General features: G+C 42.0%; 1 protein-coding gene across 1 annotated transcript; it reads left to right on the top strand.

Moving 5' to 3' along the window:
- Positions 1-1,629: 1,629 nt before the first annotated feature.
- LOC146967581 (myosin-1-like) lies at positions 1,630-21,924 on the top strand. Its single transcript, XM_085762484.1, has 39 exons — positions 1,630-1,650; positions 1,727-1,945; positions 2,127-2,270; positions 3,534-3,690; positions 3,781-3,808; positions 3,906-4,020; positions 4,110-4,202; positions 4,293-4,356; positions 4,438-4,536; positions 4,813-4,916; positions 4,988-5,126; positions 5,251-5,369; positions 6,284-6,433; positions 6,513-6,683; positions 6,770-7,076; positions 7,165-7,259; positions 7,333-7,420; positions 7,510-7,627; positions 7,715-7,838; positions 8,365-8,501; positions 8,614-8,869; positions 8,949-9,191; positions 10,247-10,423; positions 10,508-10,653; positions 10,733-10,823; positions 10,893-11,282; positions 11,789-11,915; positions 12,002-12,120; positions 13,131-13,327; positions 13,419-13,602; positions 14,138-14,303; positions 14,865-14,989; positions 15,088-15,396; positions 16,108-16,311; positions 16,910-17,035; positions 18,369-18,539; positions 18,635-18,835; positions 18,950-19,081; positions 21,785-21,924. The coding sequence occupies exons 2-39, from the start codon at positions 1,742-1,744 to the stop codon at positions 21,800-21,802; spliced, it is 5,838 nt and encodes a 1,945-aa protein (XP_085618610.1). The 5' UTR covers positions 1,630-1,650; positions 1,727-1,741; the 3' UTR covers positions 21,803-21,924.
- The last annotated feature ends 489 nt before the right edge of the window (positions 21,925-22,413 follow it).

Here is a 22,413-nt window from a genome sequence, read left to right as displayed (position 1 = left end):
AAACATTTAGTCAGCCTCATATCTTTGCATGCTTTACTTCACTATTGAAATGAATGCATTTAAGCATCACATATGAAAATAATAGATGAGGTGATTTTAATTTAACCACCTTTATAGGATTTTATGACATCAATAACATTGCTGCAACACATTAACAGCAGTTTCTGAAGACTAGTGTTTCTCAAAGTGATTTGTAATAATAACACTAATAGTAACTTTATTTATATAGCAGTCTGAGTAAAAAAAAAAGCAGCACAGACATTAGACGACGTTAGAGACAATCTAAATAGACCTACTGTACATGTGTAGTGGAAGGATAAACCAATATCCAACTATATACAGTATCTACTTCAATAGTCAGTATACTTAATCACCATGAAATACACTTAGAATCATGTCTATAACATGCACTGTGCATCTAGTTGCATTGTTTCTGAGAAGTAGGTGAAGAGATTAGCACGACTCTCATGTTAAGTGAGGGAATGGATGTGGATAGCCTATAGCTTAGCTTAGCATAAAGTCTGTAAGCTAACCTCATCAAGTGTGAAAAAACAATCGACTTCTGCTCTAAAGCTCTAAATTTATCAAAAATAATTAAGACATTGTCCTCCATTAGTTTAATCCATAGGAAAACAGTCATTCAAGGGGGAATTACTGGTCATTACAGGAATATTTTTAGAATTGTTTCTCTTTGCCTCCATAAGTTAACACAACCTGACCCCAGCTGCTCAGCTGATAGCGCCCAGACATGAGCTGGATCTCACACCTACGGTGATGGGAATAACGTTTATTTTAAACGCCGTCACTAACGGCACTACAAAAAAAGACGTTTATCTGGAACTAACCAACTTACTGAGTGAGTTGGTCAGCTCCAGATAAAGGGGGGTTAGTGGGGCGAGTCCAAGTAATTTGACATATTTGAGCATTTTATACAAAAAGGCGCAACGCAATGGTATACTTTTCCTTGTAATTGGTTAATTTTCTAATATAATAACTCATTTACTAAATCAGTTTGTTTTGGGGGAAAGTAACAAGTAACTATGACTAATTACTTTTTGAAAGTAACATGCCCAACACTGCACAGCACACCTCCCATCTCATTTTCAGAGAGAAAACGAGTTCTTTGAATTACATGAATCACAAAGTCTTGGACATTTTAGACCCAGTCTGTTCTGATATACTTTGTGGTCAAGATGCTAAATAAGCATGCCGTTGTTCTCCGTGTGCCTGGAGCGTTGGAACATTCATGTGAGTGTGTGTGTGTGTGTGTGTCTGGCAGAGGTCACCCTCACCCCTTTGCTTTCATTCTTGTCTTGAGCTGCAGTTGCTCTCCGCTGCGGATTTATAACAAAAGCTCAGCAGCATCTCTGTGGTCACATCACATGCCAGGCTAATTACTTCTCTCCTCCCACATTCGTTAGAGGCTTTGACCTAAATATAGGTGTTTGCTGTGACTGTCTCTGCTAATGCAACAAGAGGGACCATATAAAGGCAGCAGGGGTCGAAGCTGTCCACAATTTTCAGCCAGTGAGGGCATTGTTCTGAGTCATTGGTGTGTGTGGTTGGTGATAGATCCTGACTCCCCATCTTGTCTCTCATCCAGGTGTCTGCAGGTGAAGCGGAGGAGCAGATCGTCTGTAGCCCACACAGGTAAGGAGTTAACACTGCTCAGGATGACCGTTCCCGCTGCTCCTTACCTTTATTAACAGCAGACCTTTCTGTTCAGGGGTGTGAACCAGAGATGAGTTCGGACGGTGAGATGGCCGTGTTTGGGGAGGCCGCCCCGTACCTGAGGAGACCAGAACGAGAACGAATCGAAGCCCAGAACAGGCCCTTCGACGCCAAAACCGCAGTGTTCGCGGTGGATCCCAGGGAGCTGTTCGTCAAAGGAACGCTGCAGAGTAAAGATGGAGGCAAAGCAACCGTCAAAACCGAGTCAGGGCAGGTAAGTAGCTGTACATGAGGTGGGTTTTTATTTAAATAGATTATGTAAGGCTGTTATTGTTGTAAACCTGTTACTTATTATCATTATTCTGATTAAAATAAATCAAACACATCCACATAAAATACAAAATCAAATCCCACTGTCTTGCTGATGAAGGTCACACCTCTCCTCGCCATCACAGGTTGTCACGGTGAAGGATAACGAAGTCTTCCCCATGAACCCGCCCAAGTTTGACAAGATCGAGGACATGGCCATGATGACCCACCTGAACGAGGCGGCCGTGCTGTTCAACCTCAAAGAGCGTTACGCAGCGTGGATGATCTACGTGAGTGATGCTGCTGCTGCTGCTGCCTGACACCACCCAGCTGGAATGGATCACATTTGTAATCAATCTTTTCTAATGTTTCTCTGCAGTTGAAAGCTCACAGGTCAAGTCTAGGGTTTGACTGACATATATTGTACATTCAAGAACACAAGTCAGCTGGTGGAAAGATTCAAAAGATGATGAAGATAATGATAAGAAGGACTAAAATAGTTTTAAAAGAAGAAATATTTTGTTAGGTGTTAGATAAGAAGATCAGCAGGATAAAACATTTACGGCAAAACATCAGAATCAAAAGTTTGTTTGCTGGAGGTCTGATCAAAGCTGATCCATCCACACCTACACTTCACTGTTACTGGATTTCTTTTTTGGAAGGTCCTCAGTCTCTCATCAGATCTCTTTTATTGAGACAAAGAAATCGCCACACACAGGCATTCACACATTAAATGGAATATCAGTTATTTCAGTAGTTCAATTCATCCAAACACCTGCAGATGTTTCCTGATCCTGGTTCAGTAGCTGCACTATCATGGAGGAGACTGCTGACCTCCATCATATTCTATTCTATTGAGATGCACCTGTACGTATGTAAACTGTTGTGTCAGTGCCCATTTTAATAGTGAGACAATATCGTAATATTGTATGATGTACATACAGTATGTAGGTAAAAAACCGACATACTGTACTGTTAAATGTAAAAGGATTCTGCTTTGAACAGTATCCCAGACAAACAATGAAAAAAGAAAGAAAAAATCGGAACTACAACGGTATCTGATCGTCTTCCAACCTCCGACTTTCATTCTTGATCAATGAAAACATTCTTGGCAAATGTTTTCGCTTTCGTCTGTCTTGCGCCGGTCCAAGAATTTCACCGTGCGCACGGAGGCTCATGGGAAATGTAGTGTGAAAACACTCCACTTTCCAAAACTCCTCATTGTCCCTTTAAATGAAAATATTAAATAAATATTCACACCAAATGAAGTCTGTAAGTAACAGTTTTTTTTAATCTATATAAATAAAAGTTATAAAAAAGAAAAAGACTATGACTCACAGGCATCCTGTCAGTATGCAATTTATTTATTTATTTTTTACATTATACGAACTTAGATGAACAACCCCGCCCCCTTTCTCCACTCCCCCCTCCCCAGACCCATGGTCCTCTTGTACAATTAAATTGTCACTGTGGATATGGCAAGACAACATACACACAGTTTTGTGTTGTGTATGTGTTCCACATGTCATGTCTGTTATTTAATGTCATTGCAGACCTACTCAGGCCTGTTCTGTGTCACTGTCAACCCTTACAAGTGGCTCCCAGTCTACAACCAGGAGGTGGTGGTGGCCTACAGGGGCAAAAAGCGCCAGGAGGCTCCACCACACATCTTCTCCATCTCTGACAACGCCTACCAGTTCATGCTCACAGGTAAACTCAGCCCGGAAACACCTGCAGAGTCCATTTTTATCAATTTCTTTAAGCTGTTCCGCGACTGCAGTGTTGTGTTTTTTTTTCTAGATCGAGAAAACCAGTCCATCCTGATCACGTAAGCTGAAGCTCCACAGATGTAACTTTTACATTTGATGCTCATTGACCCAAAGAGGCAGTGCAACGTGTTAGATGTGTGTTTTCCTGCTCTGCAGCGGAGAATCTGGTGCAGGAAAGACGGTCAACACCAAGCGTGTCATCCAGTACTTTGCAACAATTGCAGGGACTAGTGACAGGAAAAAAGATGCAGGCACCTCTGGAAAATTTCAGGTGATATCATAATGTTTTAATACTCTTTCATTACAGTAAATCAGTTCACACGTAGAGTATTTCTCTGCATCTTCTTTCTGCTGCTGCAGGGGAATCTGGAGGACCAGATCATCTCTGCTAACCCACTGCTGGAGGCTTTCGGAAACGCGAAAACTCTCAGGAACGATAATTCTTCACGTTTTGTGAGTGAAAAGATAAAAAAAATGGATTCATATCCAAAACTGATGTGTCATTTTCAATCCTAGATTATCTATTTGTTTTTTCTCCCTCAGGGCAAATTCATAAGAATCCACTTTGGAACGTCAGGAAAACTGGCTTCAGCCGATATTGAAACTTGTGAGCTAGAAAAACACAGAGACTTGTGCTATTCAGTTGTGTCAGTGTTTTCCTGAAGTCAGTCTCGTTTGTTTTTGGTAGATTTGTTGGAAAAATCCAGAGTAACGTTTCAGCTGGCTGCAGAGAGGAGCTACCATATCTTCTACCAGATCATGTCCAACAAGAAGCCTGAGCTCATAGGTAAGAGCCTGGAGAACACCTGTCACTGTGTGTATATTTTTTAATCTGAATGAACTCTCACATACCGGTACACACATACACACTCACATTAAAACATTTGGGAACTGAATCTGGAGTGCGTACTCTATTTCTCAATTTTTGATTCATTCTTCTTTGTGGTCCAGCACTTTGTTTTAATTATTTTGGAGGATGTGTTTTGCGATTCTCTCAATGAATTCAATTAAACCTTATATAAGTCAAGTTTTATTCACAGCGAGGCATCATTTCTCCTTCCAGAGACCCTCCTCATCACCACCAACCCCTACGACTTCCCCTTCATCAGCCAGGGAGAGATCAGTGTGGCCAGTATCGTTGACAGTGACGAGCTCATGGCCACTGATGTAAGACACTTTCTTCTCCGTCTCTACTCACCGCTTGTGCAGCTCATACATCAGCTGTGCTGTGCTTTCAGAGCGCCATCGACACCCTCGGCTTCACCGGGGAGGAGAGGATTGGCATCTACAAGCTGACAGGTGCTGTGATGCATTATGGGAATATGAAGTTCAAGCAGAAACAGCGCGAGGAGCAGGCCGAGCCGGATGGAACCGAGGGTAACTGATCTGTCAAAGTCCGCCTGAAAATTATGATTTTTTTTTTTTTACTGACTACGACAATTATCTGTAAAACTTCTCCGTCCATCATGCTCTGCTCTTTTTTTCTATTATTTAATCTCAGTGGCTGACAAATCAGCATACCTGATGGGTCTGAACTCTGCAGACCTGCTGAAAGCCCTGTGTTACCCCAGGGTGAAGGTTGGAAATGAGTATGTGACCAAAGGCCAGACTGTTCAACAGGTATGTTTGGGCTGTAGTCGGTTAAGGTGATGAATCATATATCCCTCAGTATAAAGGTTTATACACTTCAATAATCTTAAAGTAATATTTATAAGTAATATAATATTTCCTTGAAGTGCAAACAGGCAGCAGCTATAAAGCCTGCAATGAAGTGCTTGTCCTGTGTGTTACTGTTTTCAAATTGGAAACAACTATTACTGAAGCTGTTGCTGTTTATTGAGACATTAAAGGGATAGTTCAACATTTTGGCAAATTTGCCTATTGCCATAATCCCTATAGTCTTTGGAGCAGGTTACAAGGCGGAGTTGTTTTCGAGACAACTCGGAACTACTTGCACTTTTAAAATCACTCCGCCCAGCAGCCATGTCTGGAATATAGTTTTGGCTATGCATTTGCCTCGAAAACAACTCTGTCTTGTAATGTTCCATTATTATTTCATAGCGTGGTGAATGTGCAGGTCACAACTTGTCCACTAGAGTTTTTTTGGAGTTGTTGGATTGTGTATTTGATGAGTTTGATGAGGGAAAGGTGGAAATACCGCGCACTGTGCAGAGCTTGCGTCTCTGCCCCGCCAATCTATACCAGCTTGCACCGACAATTAAAGTTAATGAACCTACTGCTATGACTATAGGGATTATGGCAATAGGCAAATTTGCCAAAATGTTTAACTATCCCTTTAATGTCTCAATAAACAGCAACAGCTTCAATAACAGTTGTTTCCTGTCAGCAATTTTAATGACAGTTTACTCTTATGAAAAATCCTCCCCCAGACAAACTCCTCTCTGCATCCTGTGATTGGTTTAAAGAAATTCAAACAAGACAAAGATCCCAAAAAACTCAAATCATAGTCATTTATTTTTTTATTCATATTCTATATTGTTCAAAGGTTTTATTTCCCTCATGCCACCCTGCAGGTCTACAACTCCATCGGTGCTCTGGCCAAATCCGTCTATGAGAAGATGTTTCTGTGGATGGTGCTACGCATCAATCAGATGCTGGACACCAAGCAGCCCAGACAGTTCTTCATCGGAGTCCTGGACATCGCCGGCTTTGAAATCTTTGATGTAAATAAGCGAGGACTGAGTGTGTGCACTGGAGTTTATAAAAAAAATGGGTTAGACTTAATAAATGTTTGTTTTGCAGTACAACAGTCTGGAACAGCTGTGTATCAACTTCACCAACGAGAAACTGCAACAGTTTTTCAACCACCACATGTTCGTGCTGGAGCAGGAGGAGTATAAGAAGGAGGGGATCGAGTGGGAGTTCATTGACTTTGGGATGGACCTGGCTGCTTGTATAGAGCTTATTGAAAAGGTTGGTTTATCCAACATCATATGACATAGTTATAGATATTCATGCATGGTGTTTTTTTGTAAAACACATGTGACCATCCCCAACAGCCAATGGGCATCTTTTCCATCCTTGAAGAAGAGTGTATGTTCCCCAAGGCGTCAGACACCACCTTCAAAAACAAGCTGTTTGACCAACATCTCGGGAAATCCAGCAACTTCCAGAAGCCCAAGCCTGTCAAAGGCAAGGCCGAGGCTCACTTCTCACTAGTTCACTATGCTGGCACCGTGGACTACACCATCACCGGCTGGTTGGACAAGAACAAGGACCCTCTGAATGAGACGGTGGTCCAGCTCTACCAGAAGGCCAGCCTCAAACTGCTGGCCTTCCTCTACTCCAACTACTCCTCATCTGACGGTGAGATGAACCCTTTTCTGATTCATCTTCTCAACTTTAGTTTCTTCTTCAACCTTACCGTGTAGATGAAAACAAATCCTTCTTCTAGAGAGCGCTGGTGGAGGAAGTGGAGGAGGTGCCACTGCAAAGAAAACATCAAAGAAGAAGGGTTCTTCCTTCCAGACTGTGTCAGCGCTCTTCAGGGTAACTACAAGTCAAAAACAAACACCGGTTGTGTTTTATATAACTCAGTAATGATACTGATGATCCCCTACAGGAGAACCTGGGAAAGCTGATGACAAACCTCAAGAGCACCCATCCTCACTTTGTCAGGTGTCTGATTCCAAATGAAACTAAAATTCCAGGTACGTCACAAACATACCTTATCACACACACCTTGTCTTTAAAGTCTCTCAGTTGGTTTCATCATAACTCTACCCTGGCCGACTTTTAGGAATCATGGCACACCATCTAGTCATCCATCAACTGCGATGTAATGGCGTGCTGGAAGGAATCAGGATCTGCAGGAAGGGCTTCCCCAGTCGGATCTTATACGGGGACTTCAAACAAAGGTTTAAAAAAAAAGAAAACAACATGATGCTCTCTGAGTAATCAGACAAATGTTATTTCATTTCCTGTTTGTTTGTTTTTTCTTCTAGATACAAAATACTGAATGCCAGTGTGATCCCTGAGGGACAGTTTATTGACAACAAGAAAGCTGCAGAGAAGCTCCTGGGGTCCATCGATGTGGACCACACCCAGTATAAGTTTGGCCACACTAAGGTAAGTTCACTTTGATGTGATGAAGAGCTTCAGTATATTTTAAACAAAGAGGCTGTTGGATCATCTAACAGCAGCCGAAGGAGAAACGTTAAAGGAATGGTTCACCAAAAGGAGGAGACCAGATTGATGGTGAAGGTTTTTGGTGGGCCTTCAAATTTTACATGAACATCCTTTATCCTCCTGGGGTCTTTCTGGGTGGAGTTTGCACGTTCTTCCTGTGTCTGCATGGATTCTCTCCAGTTGATTGGCGACTCTGAATTGCCCGTAGGTGTGAATGTGAGTGTGTGTGTGCATGAGTGTATGTTGGCCCTGTGGTGTACCCCAGCACTTTGGACAACCTGGGTTGTATTTTTAAATGTGCTATATAAATAAATATGTATTGTATTGTATTGTACCCCACCCGTGCCCCGTGTCAGCTGGGATTGGCTCGAACTCCCCCTTGATCCTGCACAGATAAGATGGATGGATGGATGATTCGGTACTGTCAGTAACCATATGTGTTTTACGGAACACTACATTTCTGTAGGTGTTCTTCAAAGCAGGACTCTTGGGTTTACTAGAAGAAATGAGAGATGAAAAACTGGCCTCTCTCATCACCATTACACAAGCCTTGTGTCGTGGCTTTCTCAGAAGGAAGGAGTTCCAGAAAATGATGGAGCGGAGGTAACCAGAATTATTTGACCATAGATACTCGGTTACATGAAGGATCGTAGGTCTCTTCCATGTATACCAATACTGTATACAAGAACTAAGACAGTTCTCCATGACATTCCAGGGAGTCCATTTACATTGTCCAGTACAACATTCGCTCTTTCATGAATGTAAAACACTGGCCATGGATGAAACTCTACTTCAAAATCAAGCCACTCTTGAGGAGTGCAGAGACGGAGAAGGAGATGGCCAACATGAAAGTGGAGTTCACCAAGTGTAAAGAGGATTTAGCCAAAGCTGAGACCAAGAGGAAGGAGCTGGAGGCCAAAATGGTTTCACTGCTTCAGGAGAAGAATGACCTGAGTCTGCAGATTCAGACCGTGAGTAGAGAAAACGTACAGCTTATGGACATGGAAAAGGACGGCATGCTATATTTATATGATGTTTTATATTGAATAGGAAAGTGAGAGTCTTGCCGATGCTGAAGAGAGATGCGAAGGACTGATAAAGAACAAGATCACGTTAGAGGCCAAAGCCAAAGAACTGAGTGAGAGGCTGGAGGACGAGGAAGAGGTCAATGCTGAGCTGACCGCCAAGAAAAGGAAGCTGGAGGACGAGTGCTCCGAGCTGAAGAAAGACATCGATGATATGGAGCTCACCCTGGCTAAAGTAGAGAAAGAAAAGCATGCCACTGAAAACAAGGTACTGTGTCTGCTGGTCGGTCATTTGACCACGAAACCAAACACATTTCTCTAATGAACTTAGCCAGGGTTTTAAAATATATAAGAACTTACATTAAATGTACAGTAACTGTTGGCTGCTAACTGTTTTTTTTAAATCTTGTTTATAGATAAAACCTATGAACCAAACTTGTTTCAGACTGTTGAATTATGGATCTGCCTTTTTGGGTCGGTCACTTGCTAGCTTGTTTTGCCTGTAGCTAAAGGCTTAGCCCGGGGGGAGCCTGGGCCGGGGTCAATACGATGGACAGGAACGTGTTAGTCAAACACCAGCTAAATACTCTAATTGCACTTTACTTCAGCTAGCTTTGCTATTAGCATCACTTCAAACCCAATGCTGCCTAGCTCTTTGGTTGTAGTTAACCTTGTTAATGATGGCTGAAGAGACCTAGCAGCTTATTCCACTTTGAATCTATAGGTGCATCTCAAAAAATTTGAATATCATGGAAAAGTTAATTTATGTCAGTAATTCAATTCAAAAAGGGGAAATAAGACATGATATAGATCCATTATGCACAGAACATTTCATGTCTTTATTTATTTAATTTCTTTTAATTGTAATGAAGACCCAAAATTCAGTATTTCAAAAAAAAAATTGCATATTACAAAAGACCAATTTAAAAAAGCATTTTTACTATGGAGATATTGGCCTCCTGAAAAGTATGTCCATCTATATGCACTCAATACCTGGTTGGGGCTGTAAATGGACTTTTCCATGATATTCCAATTTATTGAGATGCACCTGTAAATTTAGTTCAAGTTTAGTGTAGATTTGTTAGAAGGGAAATCTTTAATTTACTGTCCAGTTATTGGTGCTTAACGCAGTTCAATGTAAATCATAAGAATAAAGTCAAGTTAAATAATGAAGTATATAAGAGATCATAGATAGTCTGGCAACATATTGGTGTACGGTGTTATTCCTATCCTGTCTGTCATATGAGCTAGATCATCACTGGAAACTGCTATTAAAGTGATGTAAAGAGCAGGGACCTTCTTTACTTTCTTTTACACATTCAGGTGAAGAACCTCACTGAGGAAATGTCTACTCTTGATGACACTGTCACCAAGTTATCCAAGGAGAAGATGGCGCTGCAGGAGGCTCACCAGCAGACACTGGATGACCTGCAGGCTGAGGAGGACAAAGTCAACTCTCTGACCAAAGCTAAGGTCAAACTGGAGCAACAAGTTGATGATGTAGGTCTATGGCTATGACCTTTGACAATGTATAGCTTAGTGTGACTTGAGAGTTTTGCTAAAAATGTACTGTATGTGTTTTAGCTTGAAGGCTCTTTGGAACAAGAGAAGAAGGCCAGGATGGATGTTGAGAGGGCAAAAAGGAAGCTCGAAGGAGATCTGAAGCTAACTCAGGAGTCCATAATGGATCTGGAAAATGACAAACAACAGCTGGAGGAACGCCTTAAAAAGTATGTCTCAGTGCAGCAGTGTCTAAAAGAAATACGTGCTTAAAGTCCTCTAATCACAGGGTGTGATTCTCAATGACAGGAAAGACCTTGAGTTCAGCCATATTGTCTCCAAAATTGAGGATGAGCAGAATGTGGCTGTGCAATCTCAGAAGAAGATCAAAGAACTTCAGGTAAATTGAAATGAGAAACTCCAACAAATCAAAGGAAGATCTTTGATGATTGTGGTTGTTTTTGCTCAGGCCCGCATCGAAGAGCTGGAGGAGGAAATCGAAGCAGAGCGTGTGACGAGGGCTAAAGTGGAAAAACAAAGGTCGGATCTCTCCAGGGAGCTGGAGGAGATCAGCGAGAGGCTGGAGGAGGCCGGAGGAGCCACCGCCGCCCAGATTGAGATGAACAAGAAGCGAGAGACCGAGTTTCAGAAACTGAGACGAGACCTGGAGGAGTCGACGCTCCACCACGAGGCCACCGCCGCAGCTTTGAGGAAGAAACACGCCGACAGCGTGGCGGAGCTGGGAGAGCAGCTGGACAACCTGCAGAGAGTCAAACAGAAGCTGGAGAAGGAGAAGAGCGAGTTTAAGATGGAGATTGATGACCTGTCCGGCAACATAGAGGCCGTGGTCAAGGCCAAGGTGAGCTGCATCAGTGAAGTGGCTACATGCACTGCAAAAACTCCAAATCTTTCCAAGGATATCTGTCTTATTTCTTGTCAAAATGTCTGATTTCTAGTCAAAACTATCTCTTTCCACTTAAAATAAGACTCATCACCTAAAAATGTACTTGTTTTTAGATAATTTTCACTTGTTTCAAACACATTTGCACTTGAAATAAGTAGAAAAATCTGCCAGTGAAAGCCAAGTTTTTTGTGCTTGTAATAAGGAAGAAAAACTTGCTCCACTATCAGATTTTTCTACTTATTTCAAGTGAAAATATCCTTGAAAGAAGTAAAAAGTGTCTAAAAATAAGCTATTTTTTATGCGATGAGTCTTATTTTAAGTATAATGAGATTTGTTTTGACTAGAAATTACATTTTGACTAGAAATAAGACAAATATTCTTAGTGAGATATTTGAGTTTTTGCAGTGTGTGCTGAAGATGTCATGGTGAACAACTTGACTTATGTGTTCTCTCAATGTCAGATCAATTTTGAGAAGCTGTGCCACTCTCTGGAAGACCAGCTGAGTCAGTACAAGATGAAACATGATGAGAACTCTCGTCTGCTGACAGAAGTTAATGCTCAAAGGGCGAGGCTTCAGAATGAAAATGGTAATCATCTGAGTGATGGTACATCTTCTCTAACTGAATAGTAGAGCCACACACACGTACATTTTTCACTAACGTGTCTCGACCAGGTGAGTTCTGTCGTCTCCTCGAGGAGAAAGAAGCCATTCTCTCTCAGATGTCGCGGGCCAAGCTCGCCCTCACTCAGCAGACTGAGGAACTGAAGAGGCAGAACGAGGAGGAGACAAAGGTTTGTTGAATCACTGCACCCACAGCCAGTCAGTGCCTGTAACATATGTTGACCATATTTTGATTTCCAAAACCTCATAACTTTAAAGGGATAGTTCACCCAAAATTCACTCATTATCTACTCACCCTCATGTCGACTAAGGGCTGGGAGAATAGACTTATTTAATTTTTTTCGGAACAATTTCTCATGTTGGGGCTTCAATACAAGAGGGACATTACAGACGAGCACTATGGAGGTATTTGGATGTTTTTTGGTGTGTCTTTTTGGACAAAGAAAAGTGAGCTCCATTCGCAACCGTCATATGGACATGCAGTGCTGCACAGAGCCCCACTGTAACTCAGAGAAGGCACGGAGGACTCTGAAACTTCTCCCAGCCCTTAGTCGACATGAGGGTGAGTACATAATGAGTGAAATTTGAATTCTGGGTGAACTATCCCTTTAATATATTTAAAGTATGCCTGGTCTGTATGGACCAACCAAAGACACAATTTCAGATTATTTAGAGGTTATTTAACATACTTTATTATGGCTAAAATGGCATAATAAAGCATGTTAAAGGGACAACGAGGAGTTTTGGAAAAGCGAAGCGTTTTCACACTACATTTATGAGCCTCCGCGCGCACCGTAAAATTCTTTGACCGGCGCAAGACGGACTCATGTTTTCATTCATCAAGAATTAAAGTCAGAGGTTCAAAGAGGTTCACATACGGTCGTAGTTCCGACCATAAACGGCGATTCGGCTGCGTTATTCTCATGACTCGCCACGAAGGAAACGCTGGTCGGCTCGCCCAGCATTTCCGCCACCACTAATAATAACAAAATAACGATAGAGACAGAACGATATATTTATCGAAAATGGGCCCATTAACAAGTGTGGGTAGCGGAGATTCATCCACATTAACGTGAGACTTTTTTATAACCGAATAGAAACTCCTCGTTGTCCCTTTAAATAACTAGACTATTTGAACCTCAGATAGATAAAAATGTTTTCATGTTCGCTCCTCTGTCAGGCTAAGAATGCCCTTGCCCATGCTCTCCAATCGGCCCGCCATGACTGTGATCTGCTGAGGGAGCAGTTTGAGGAGGAGCAGGAGGCCAAGGCCGAGCTGCAGAGGGTCTTGTCCAGGGCCAACGGTGAGGTCGCCCAGTGGAGGACCAAATATGAGACCGATGCCATCCAGCGCACCGATGAACTGGAAGAGGCCAAGTGAGAGAGAGATTGTTTATAAATTAGTTATAGATATTTTAAATGTCATAAATGACTACCGTTGTTGATATCTTAAATGAATGCTTTGCAGGAAAAAGCTGGCGCAGCGTTTGCAGGAGACCGAGGAGGCCATGGAGGCCGTCAATGCCAAGTGCTCGTCTTTGGAGAAGACAAAGCAGAGGCTGCAGGGAGAGGTGGAGGACCTCATGACTGATGTGGACAGGGCCAACGCTCAAGCAGCCGCTCTGGATAAAAAGCAGAGAAGTTTTGATAAGGTATCGAACACACCAGAGGTCACTGTGCTGTGAAATCTAGATCAACACAGGGTTCCATAACTTTTATCAATCATTTACAAATGTTCATACAAAGAGGGTAAAATATTTATTAATGTATTATTATTATTTATCACTGGCAAAATGGAACCTCATTGCAAAATGTGAAACCCATCATTGGTTATTAATGAGTTACTAAAGGCTCCTTTTACTAGTACCAGTTATAAATGGTAACTTGACTAAAATGGTAACTTGACTATCACATTGTGTGCCCACATCAACAAATAAAAACTCTGTTATAAATTGTTTATTACTGTCTAGTGATGATTTTAACAATCATTTTACATAACCTAATCATAAACATTAAATCCTTCATAAGGGTAGTTGTACTCACATCTCTGAGAGCCAACTTCAGGTTGTGCCTCTTCTACATACATGTTTATATTCAAATATGTTTTTTGAATTCATTTTAAATGTAGTTAGATGCGTCTTGTGTGTGAAAGTTGTTGTGTAGATAAAGCTTCCTTGTCTGCCACAGATTCTCTCCGAGTGGAAGCAGAAGTACGAGGAGAGTCAGTCCGAGCTGGAGGGATCCCTGAAGGAGTCTCACTCCCTCAGCACCGAGCTCTTCAAAATGAAGAACTCTTATGAGGAAGCTCTGGAGCACCTGGAGGTCCTCAAACGGGAGAATAAAAACCTCCAACGTGTGTACTGTATATCCCTACAGTCATACTGCTTTGTTAAAGGGAAAGTGTGGGTTTAGTCATGCATAGGCAATATTCTTCTTCTTCTTTCTTGAACACAATATGACAATATTTTGGAGTCGTGGTCGATGAAGTTTGGCAAATATCAGAATTTTATCTAAAAAACTGAATTTTTGAGAACATTTTGAATTCTGCTCTCACGGGAACAATTGCAGTCAATGTAAGAATGGCATTTTTAAACATCATATTTTCTATTATGAAACAAAGCACGTAATGGTAAAAACAAATCACCAACATTTCCATGCTGTCAAGATGCAATAGGCTGTATGTATTATCAGATTTTTGCCTTGATAACAGAATTTTTGACATTTTGACAACTTTTGAAATCTGCCTTGACAACTGCTGCCTGAGGCAGAATGGTGAATGCTGATGGTCTTGTTGTCTGCCTATTTTGTCTCCTGTTACTCAGAATTGCCTAAATTTGTCCAAAATTGCTTGGCCCCGACCGATTGTGTTTATTTCCGTCTGATTTGACAATGTGATTTCTTTTTGTATTTTTAGAGGAAATATCAGATGTGAGTGAGCAGCTTGGAGAGAATGGTAAAGCCATTTATGAGCTGGAGAAGATGAAGAAGCAGACTGAGACTGAGAAGACGGAGATCCAGACTGCTCTGGAGGAGGCTGAGGTAACTAACTGTGATGAGTGATATACTTCTTACAGTCAGCTTCGTTTTTTTTCTTTCTTTTTTACCACATCTTATTTTTTGTCACAATCTGTATCCAGGCCTCTCTGGAACACGAGGAATCCAAAATTCTGCGTATCCAGCTGGAGCTCACCCAGGTGAAGGGGGAGGTGGACCGCAGGGTGGCCGAGAAGGACGAGGAGCTGGAGCAGATGAAACGCAACCACCAGCGCATGGTGGAAACCATGCAGTCGGCCTTGGACGCGGAGACACGCAGCAAGAACGACGCCTTGAGGATCAGGAAGAAGATGGAGGCCGATCTCAACGAGATGGAGATTCAGCTGAGCCACGCCAACCGGCAGGCTGCCGAGGCCCAGAAGCAGCTGAGGAACATGCAAGCTCACCTCAAAGTGAAACACTGTTCCCTCGACATCTCTTAAAAGGATAGTTCACCCAAAATTCAAATTTCACTCATTATCTACTCACCCTCATGTTGATTAAGGGCTGGGAGAATTTTCAGAGTCCTCCATGCCTTCTCTGAGTTACAGGGGGGTCCGCGCAGCAGCATTTGTCCATATAATGGTTGTGAATGGTGCTCACTTTTCTTTGTCGAAAAAGACACACCAAAAACATCCAAATACCTCCATACTGCTCGTCTGTAATGTCCCTCTTGTATTGAAGCCCCGACATGAGAAATTGTTCCGCCGGTCAGTGCAAATAGAGCAGTGAACTGAGACACTGGGAACTTCCGCTACAAACAAGCTTAAAATATAGACTTATTTAATTTTTTTCGGAACAATTTCTCATATCGGGGCTTCAATACAAGAGGGACATTACAGACGAGCAGTATGGAGGTATTTGGATGTTTTTTGGTGTGTCTTTTTGGACGAAGAAAAGTGAGCACCATTCACAACCATTATATGGACAAATACTGCGGCAAGGACCCCCCCGTAACTCCGAGAAGGCACGGAGGACTCTGAAAATTCTCCCAGCCCTAAGTTGACATGAGGGTGAGTAGATAATGAGTGAAATTTCAAATATGGGTGAACTATCCCTTTAATTAGAATCAGCTCCAGAACCAAAACGCATTTGGTGTAAATGACGGTGGTGTCTCCCTGCAGGAGCAGACCCTTCACCTGGATGAGGCGCTGCGCAGCCAGGAGGACCTGAAGGAGCAGGCGGCCATGGTGGAGCGCAGGAGCAGCCTGCTGCAGGCCGAGGTGGAGGAGCTCAGGGCCGCGCTGGAACAGTCGGAAAGAAGCCGCAAGCTGGCTGAGCAGGAGCTGACTGACGCCTGCGAGAGACTGGGGCTGCTGCACTCCCAGGTGAGACGGCCACCTGTTCTACATCAGCAAATACTCACAAAACATTAGAAACAGGTTCACAGACAAGAGTTACTGATCAATTACTTATGTACAGTAATAATGTAATACATTTTCACTTCATGATGTAATAATGCTGCATTTTATAATAAAATTCTTGAATGCAAAATGTATTAAACTTTGCTGCATTTTGTTATAAGTTGTTACATAATGCACCAAATTATTACAAAATGTGGGTGTTGCACTTTTTTTAATGAAAAAAAAAATTAATAATTTGAAGCAATTACAAAATGTGGCAAAGTTTATTACATATTGCGTTTAAGAATTTCATTACAAAATGTGGCGTTATTACATCATGAGGTAAAAATCTGTTACATCATTACATAATGCAGTGCTACAAGGCTGAAACTGTTTGGAATTTGAACAATGGAATTTGAATTGTGAATTTGTCAGAAAACACCCAACTCATCTCACCATGCCCCCTAATTGGGTCATTTGGGGTTACACCTGATCATTTAGGTCTAACTAGAGCACAGTCAAATGGTATTGCTCTCCTCTTGCTCCTGGTCAGGCAGCTGATTGATCTGTCATTCTGCTGCAGAACACCAGTCTCCTCAACTCCAAGAAGAAGCTGGAGGCAGATGTGAGCCAGCTGCAGGCCGAGGTGGAGGATGCAGTCCAAGAATCTCGCAATGCAGAGGAAAAGGCCAAAAAAGCCATCACTGATGTAAATATCAAAATCTACAATCACAGGCAGCAATTAGATGATTCATACAGTTGGAGGGGAAATGATTTGATTTATTATTTATTCAATTCAATTCAAAGAACCGTTAGGAACTTCATTTGTGAAAACAGAATAAAAACAAATAAATACAAATGTTAAAAAGTTAAAAATACAAAAGCACATGAGAGAAAAATATGTGCAAAACAACACAATAAAAGAGTAGAACAACAAGAAACCAAAACAACCCCTAAGTGGTCCTCCTAGAGACACATTTAACATAAAAATAAGATATACAATAATGTGAAAAACATCATAAATTATGTTATGTAATGACGTAGAGGAAGACAGGTGGTTATGCATTGCTCAACTGGGCCAATAAAAAATGAGTTACAGTATTTGCTTCTTGAAAGAGTTTATACTTGTGCAGTTTCTAATGTGGACCTATGAATCTAATTGAGAACTTATTTCCCCACCTCTTATTTCAAGTATAATGAGATTTGTTTTGAATAGAAATGACATTTTGACTAGAAATAACACAAATATTCTTGGTAAGATTTTGAGTTTTTGCGATACTGAAATACAGAATGGAAGTAACTTATGAATATTTGATAAACAAAAATACCGGTACATATTTGAAAAATATTTACAGTAAAGATGGGAAGAATGGGGCGGTGTTTAGCTCAGTTGGTGGAGCGCCCGCCCCATGTGTTGAGGCTGTAGTCCTCGCTGCAGGCGGCCCCGGTTCGAGTCCCGCGTCGGACGGCCCTATCCTGCATGTCATTCCCCCCATCTCTGCCTCCCATTTCCTGTCACACTCTCAACTGTCCTATCGAATAAAGGCATGAAAAGCCAAAAAATATACTTTAAAAAAAAAAAAAGATGGGAAGAATGCTTAGGGATTGGAACAATGGGATGGAGTGAATCTGTTGGAAAATGTTGCCATTTGATAAATCATTTTTAGAAGGTAAGGTTACAGTTGAGGTTGCTCTTGAAAGTACTTGCCCAAATAATATTACAGTATGAAATGAAAGGATAAATCATAGTATAATATAAATTAATCAGGATCTTTCTAGGCAGTAAACAACATATTACTCCAATATTTTTTGCAATCTTGTTTGAAATGACTTTTCCAAGTGAGATTTTCATCAATAAGAATACCTAAATTGTGTTACAGTGACCCTTTTCAAGATGTTATTGTCAATATAGACATTAGGAAGAGTATCTATGATCATTATCAAGCAGTTAACTGGCTGTGTTCTGATCCAAATTGATAATAATGAGTCATGTATTGACAGCAATGAGTTAACCACCAGCTTAACCTGCTGTGTGGATTCAGGCAGCCATGATGGCGGAGGAGCTGAAGAAAGAGCAGGACACCAGCAGCCACCTGGAGAGGATGAGGAAGAACCTGGAGGTGTCTGTGAAGGACCTGCAGCACCGTCTGGACGAGGCTGAGAACTTGGCTCTGAAGGGGGGCAAGAAACAACTGCAGAAACTGGAAACTCGGGTATCGTTCACCTGCGTGAGGACATTGTGTGGCATCACTGAAAAGATGATGATTCCACTGTCTGACGCCCAGGTTTGTGGGGGTTCTGACTTCAGGTGCGTGAACTGGAGGGCGAAGTGGAGAGTGAGCAGAAAAGATCCACCGACGCCATTAAAGGAATCCGGAAATATGAGAGGAGAGTCAAAGAGCTCACGTACCAGACTGAGGAGGACAAGAAGACCACCCTGAGGCTCCAGGACCTGGTGGACAAGCTGCAGCTCAAAGTCAAGGCCTACAAACGGCAGAACGAAGAAGCTGTAAGATCTTCTCTTAAAACAAGACAGTTGTTCTTCTTTATTTCAGCTTCTTCTTTCTTTCTTTCTATCTTCTTTCAGCTCAGACCGTAACATGTTGTCTTGTTACTTCTGCAGGAGGAGCAGGCCAATGCTCATCTGGCTAAGCTGAGGAAGGTGCAGCATGAGCTGGAGGAGGCCCTGGAGCGGGCCGACATCGCTGAGTCCCAGGTCAACAAGTTGAGAACCAAGAGCAGAGAGCTTGGAAAGGTAAGTTGATTTAGTTAGGTTTGTCTGGATTTGTGTTGTTGTATAGACTCTTTACTATGGTTATAATAGGAATAGTACCATTTGGATTTTTATTTTACAGTTTCATTATCTTGTAAACTTGTCACCAGCCTTTTTTCCAAACTAATCATTATGTTTTTAAGACCTCAACTTCATGCAGTTTTGAGCCGATCACTTAAAGGAGACATACTCTGTCCCTTTTCCAGAAATTAAAATAGTTCCCAAGTGTCTGTGACATGCTTTGGTCAAAATACCCCAAGGATCAAACATGACAGCTCTTTTTACATCCGTTCAAAACAGCCCTGTTTAGAAGGCTGGTTTCAGTGTCTGCCCCTTTAAATGCAAATGAACCACTGCTTGTCCCGCCCTGCCCCTTCTACTGGGACCAGGTAGGGGTGGGGAACAGCTTGCAAAACCACATAGATTTCATCCTAGGGAGCCTGCAAATTACTGATTTTTTTTCACTTATTTTTAGGCAGAAAGGCCAAAAGAGCCTTCAAAAAGTGATAATTCCATAATATGTCCCCTTTAAAAGTTGTGTAGTTTGGTTGCAGCATCATCGCCAATCGTTTATTATTATAACAGAACAGCGATTAGTGAGAACATGAGCCCTGACAGATCAGAAATCAGAAGCAACCTGCCACTATAAAACATTGCACAGATTTTGGAATTCTACTGTGAGCTCAACTTATTTCCAGACCTTTTCAAGACTTTACAACAAAATTCCAGACTTTTCAATGTCTGGAAAGGAGTGATTTGAAATTCCATACTTTTAAAGACCTGTGCAAGCATCCTGCTTGTAAACTCCATTGTCTGAACCAAATCCTCAGTGGCCTGAACCAAATTATTTATTTAGTCTTTTGGCAAAACCATAAACAATTTTCAGCTGTCAGACACAAGTTGCAAATAGAATAGAATAGAATAGAATAGAGAATACTTTATTCATCCCTAGCAGGGAAATTCACGTTAGTCCCGTAGCTCACACAACAATGACAAAAAATGTCCTGTCACACAGCTTTTTGCACACCTCTAAACATAGACAGTTGCACCCGCTAAAACCACATTGTGCACTGTGATGCATGCTGGCAAATGCAAATTGTCGAAAGTCAACTTAAGTACAGCCCTGGTGTCTAGACACAACAACTCAAAGCTGTTCACACCTTTTGCTAATGTGATGAACCAGGTCAAAGTGATCAGGGTGTAAAGTTGAAGTGAGGAGGATCTCACAGGCCTGTACACAGACTGTATGATGGAGATCTCTTGTAGATTATGCTGGGATATTTATGATCCTGTCCAACCATGAAAAAGTCCACTGTAACCTCTGGATACACCTGCTGACTGTGTGAGTGGCCCTCTGCTGTTCTTCCTATGGATTTGCCCAGGGCACTAATTGCAGTGGTAACTGTTGTGTGGATGGAAACACCTGTGGTTCACATCGCAGCTGCACAGGAAGTGGCCTGACACACTGTGCAGTGCGGGTCTCAGTCTCAGCCGCTTGGACCAGCAAAAGCACCAGATCCTCCTGAGGAAATAGAGCAGGCTCTGTCACTTAAAGTGATAGTTCAACATTTTGGCAAATTTGCATAAAGCCATAATCCCCATAGTCTTAGCAGTAGGTTCATTACCTTTAACTGTCGGTGCAAGCTGTTTTTAGATCGGCAGGGCAGAGACGCGAGCTGCTCAGTCAATGCAATAGAGGTGAACGGTACTTTCGCTTTCCCCTCAAAATACATCAAATGCACAATCCCGCAACTCCAAAACGCTCTCGTGGACAATCTGTGACCTGCACATTCACCACGATTCACCACGATGTTTTCCACAGGGCCAGGACCCTCCATGTTTGTAGACTTGAGTTAAAGTTCCTCTCCCACTGGTCTGAGGTGTGACCACTGTGGCAGTATGTTAAAGTAGTCCAGATGTCTCTCTGCCCAGCAACATTTTCCAACCACTCCTGGGGGATCTAGGGGTATTTCCAAGTCAGATAACTTATATAATTTCTCCAGTGTGTTCTGGTTCTACTCTGGGGTCTCCTACCAGCTGGACTAGTCTGCAAGACCTCCATTGGGAGGCTGGTTCAATAGTTAACACATTGCAGTTTTTCTCGATTGTTTACACACATTTTCTGAAAGCATGCCTCATACTCTCAGAACTCTACACACAAATCAAAAAACACACACACAATGGGCAAAACCCCTTAACTTCTCCTGCAAAATGAAACTTTACATTCAAAACAATGTTATTTCTTCTCAAAAAAGGGCCTCTTTTTGGTGCCACTCCATGCCTGTTGCCCTTTTATGCTAAAGCTCTGATTGCTAATTGTAAAACTGTGTGATAGGTGTTTGCCCATGTGATGAGTCAGTGTGCATAGCAGGGCAGGGCAATTAACTTCAGAATTTTGAATAACAGTGTGTTAATTGTGAAAACAAGAGATTTTCTTAATGAAAATTGTGCCAACTGCACTGTAAAGCAGGAATTGTGCTTGTAGTTTAGCAGAATTAGAGATACATCTGGGAGGGCATTGGGTTGGGTCTCTAGTTTCTTAGACTAGCTCTGTGGTTCTGGTCCAAGCTGATTGTTTGTAGTACTTTTTATTTCTTCAAATTTAATCTAATCTGCTCTAATCTTATATTTCTCTGTTTCCTTTCCTTTCCTTTCCCCTTCCCTTCCCTCCTCTCCTTTCCTCAGGCCTCTGACTCTGAGTAGACCTGGCAGTGATGGTGTGTCTTCTACACAAGTTATTAGTTCAAGTTGAATCTCAGTAGAAACAGACTTTGTTGTTGTGCAGTGAAATTGTGGCAGAATAAAAAAAGTGTGAAGCAGCAGAAGCTTCTTTGTCTGTTTCCCCCCACTGACATCCATCTTCCTGACTATCAAAACAAACAAATGGAAAATTAGCATTTCTCATTAGCAGACTGGTGTAAGCTTTGTAGTACTAATTAGCTGTGCAACGGGAGTGTGTGCTTCATTCAAGTCCCCCTCTGTTTGTGCATTTAGCGTCTAATTTGGGCAACTGTTTGCAGAGATCAGGGCAGATCCCATCAGAGTGTCTGCTGACATTTGGATTCGACAGCTAAAATAGCCTGCTCTCCACTGTCAGTCATCTGCAGACAATACCTAAAGCCACTAGATTAACTGTCATTACTCAAGTCTAATCAAAGGAGCGCGTGGACCAATCAGGAAGCATCCAGAAGAGTCTCTGAAGATGAGCATCTTTAGCTGTCACTCCATCCTCAGACTGTTTGTTTAGTCCATCAGACTGAGGGATTCTGTACTTGCTTTGTCTGAGTCTCCATCATCATAGGAATTTGTCTGTG

The sequence above is a fragment of the Trachurus japonicus genome, chromosome 19, assembly GCF_045865225.1.
Source record: "Trachurus japonicus isolate A0001 chromosome 19, Traja_1.0".
Taxonomy (NCBI): Eukaryota; Metazoa; Chordata; class Actinopteri; order Carangiformes; family Carangidae; genus Trachurus; species Trachurus japonicus.
Note: the sequence above shows the minus strand (reverse complement) of the source record. Positions and strands in the feature narration are given on the sequence as shown.

Coding starts and splice junctions, on each gene's coding strand:
- LOC146967581 (XM_085762484.1), top strand. CDS start 1,742: ATGAGTTCGGACGGTGAGATGGCCGTGTTTGGGGAGGCCGCCCCGTAC. Junction 1,946..2,126: donor TCAAAACCGAGTCAGGGCAG/GTAAGTAGCTGT, acceptor TCGCCATCACAG/GTTGTCACGGTGAAGGATAA. Junction 14,304..14,864: donor GGAGAATAAAAACCTCCAAC/GTGTGTACTGTA, acceptor TTGTATTTTTAG/AGGAAATATCAGATGTGAGT.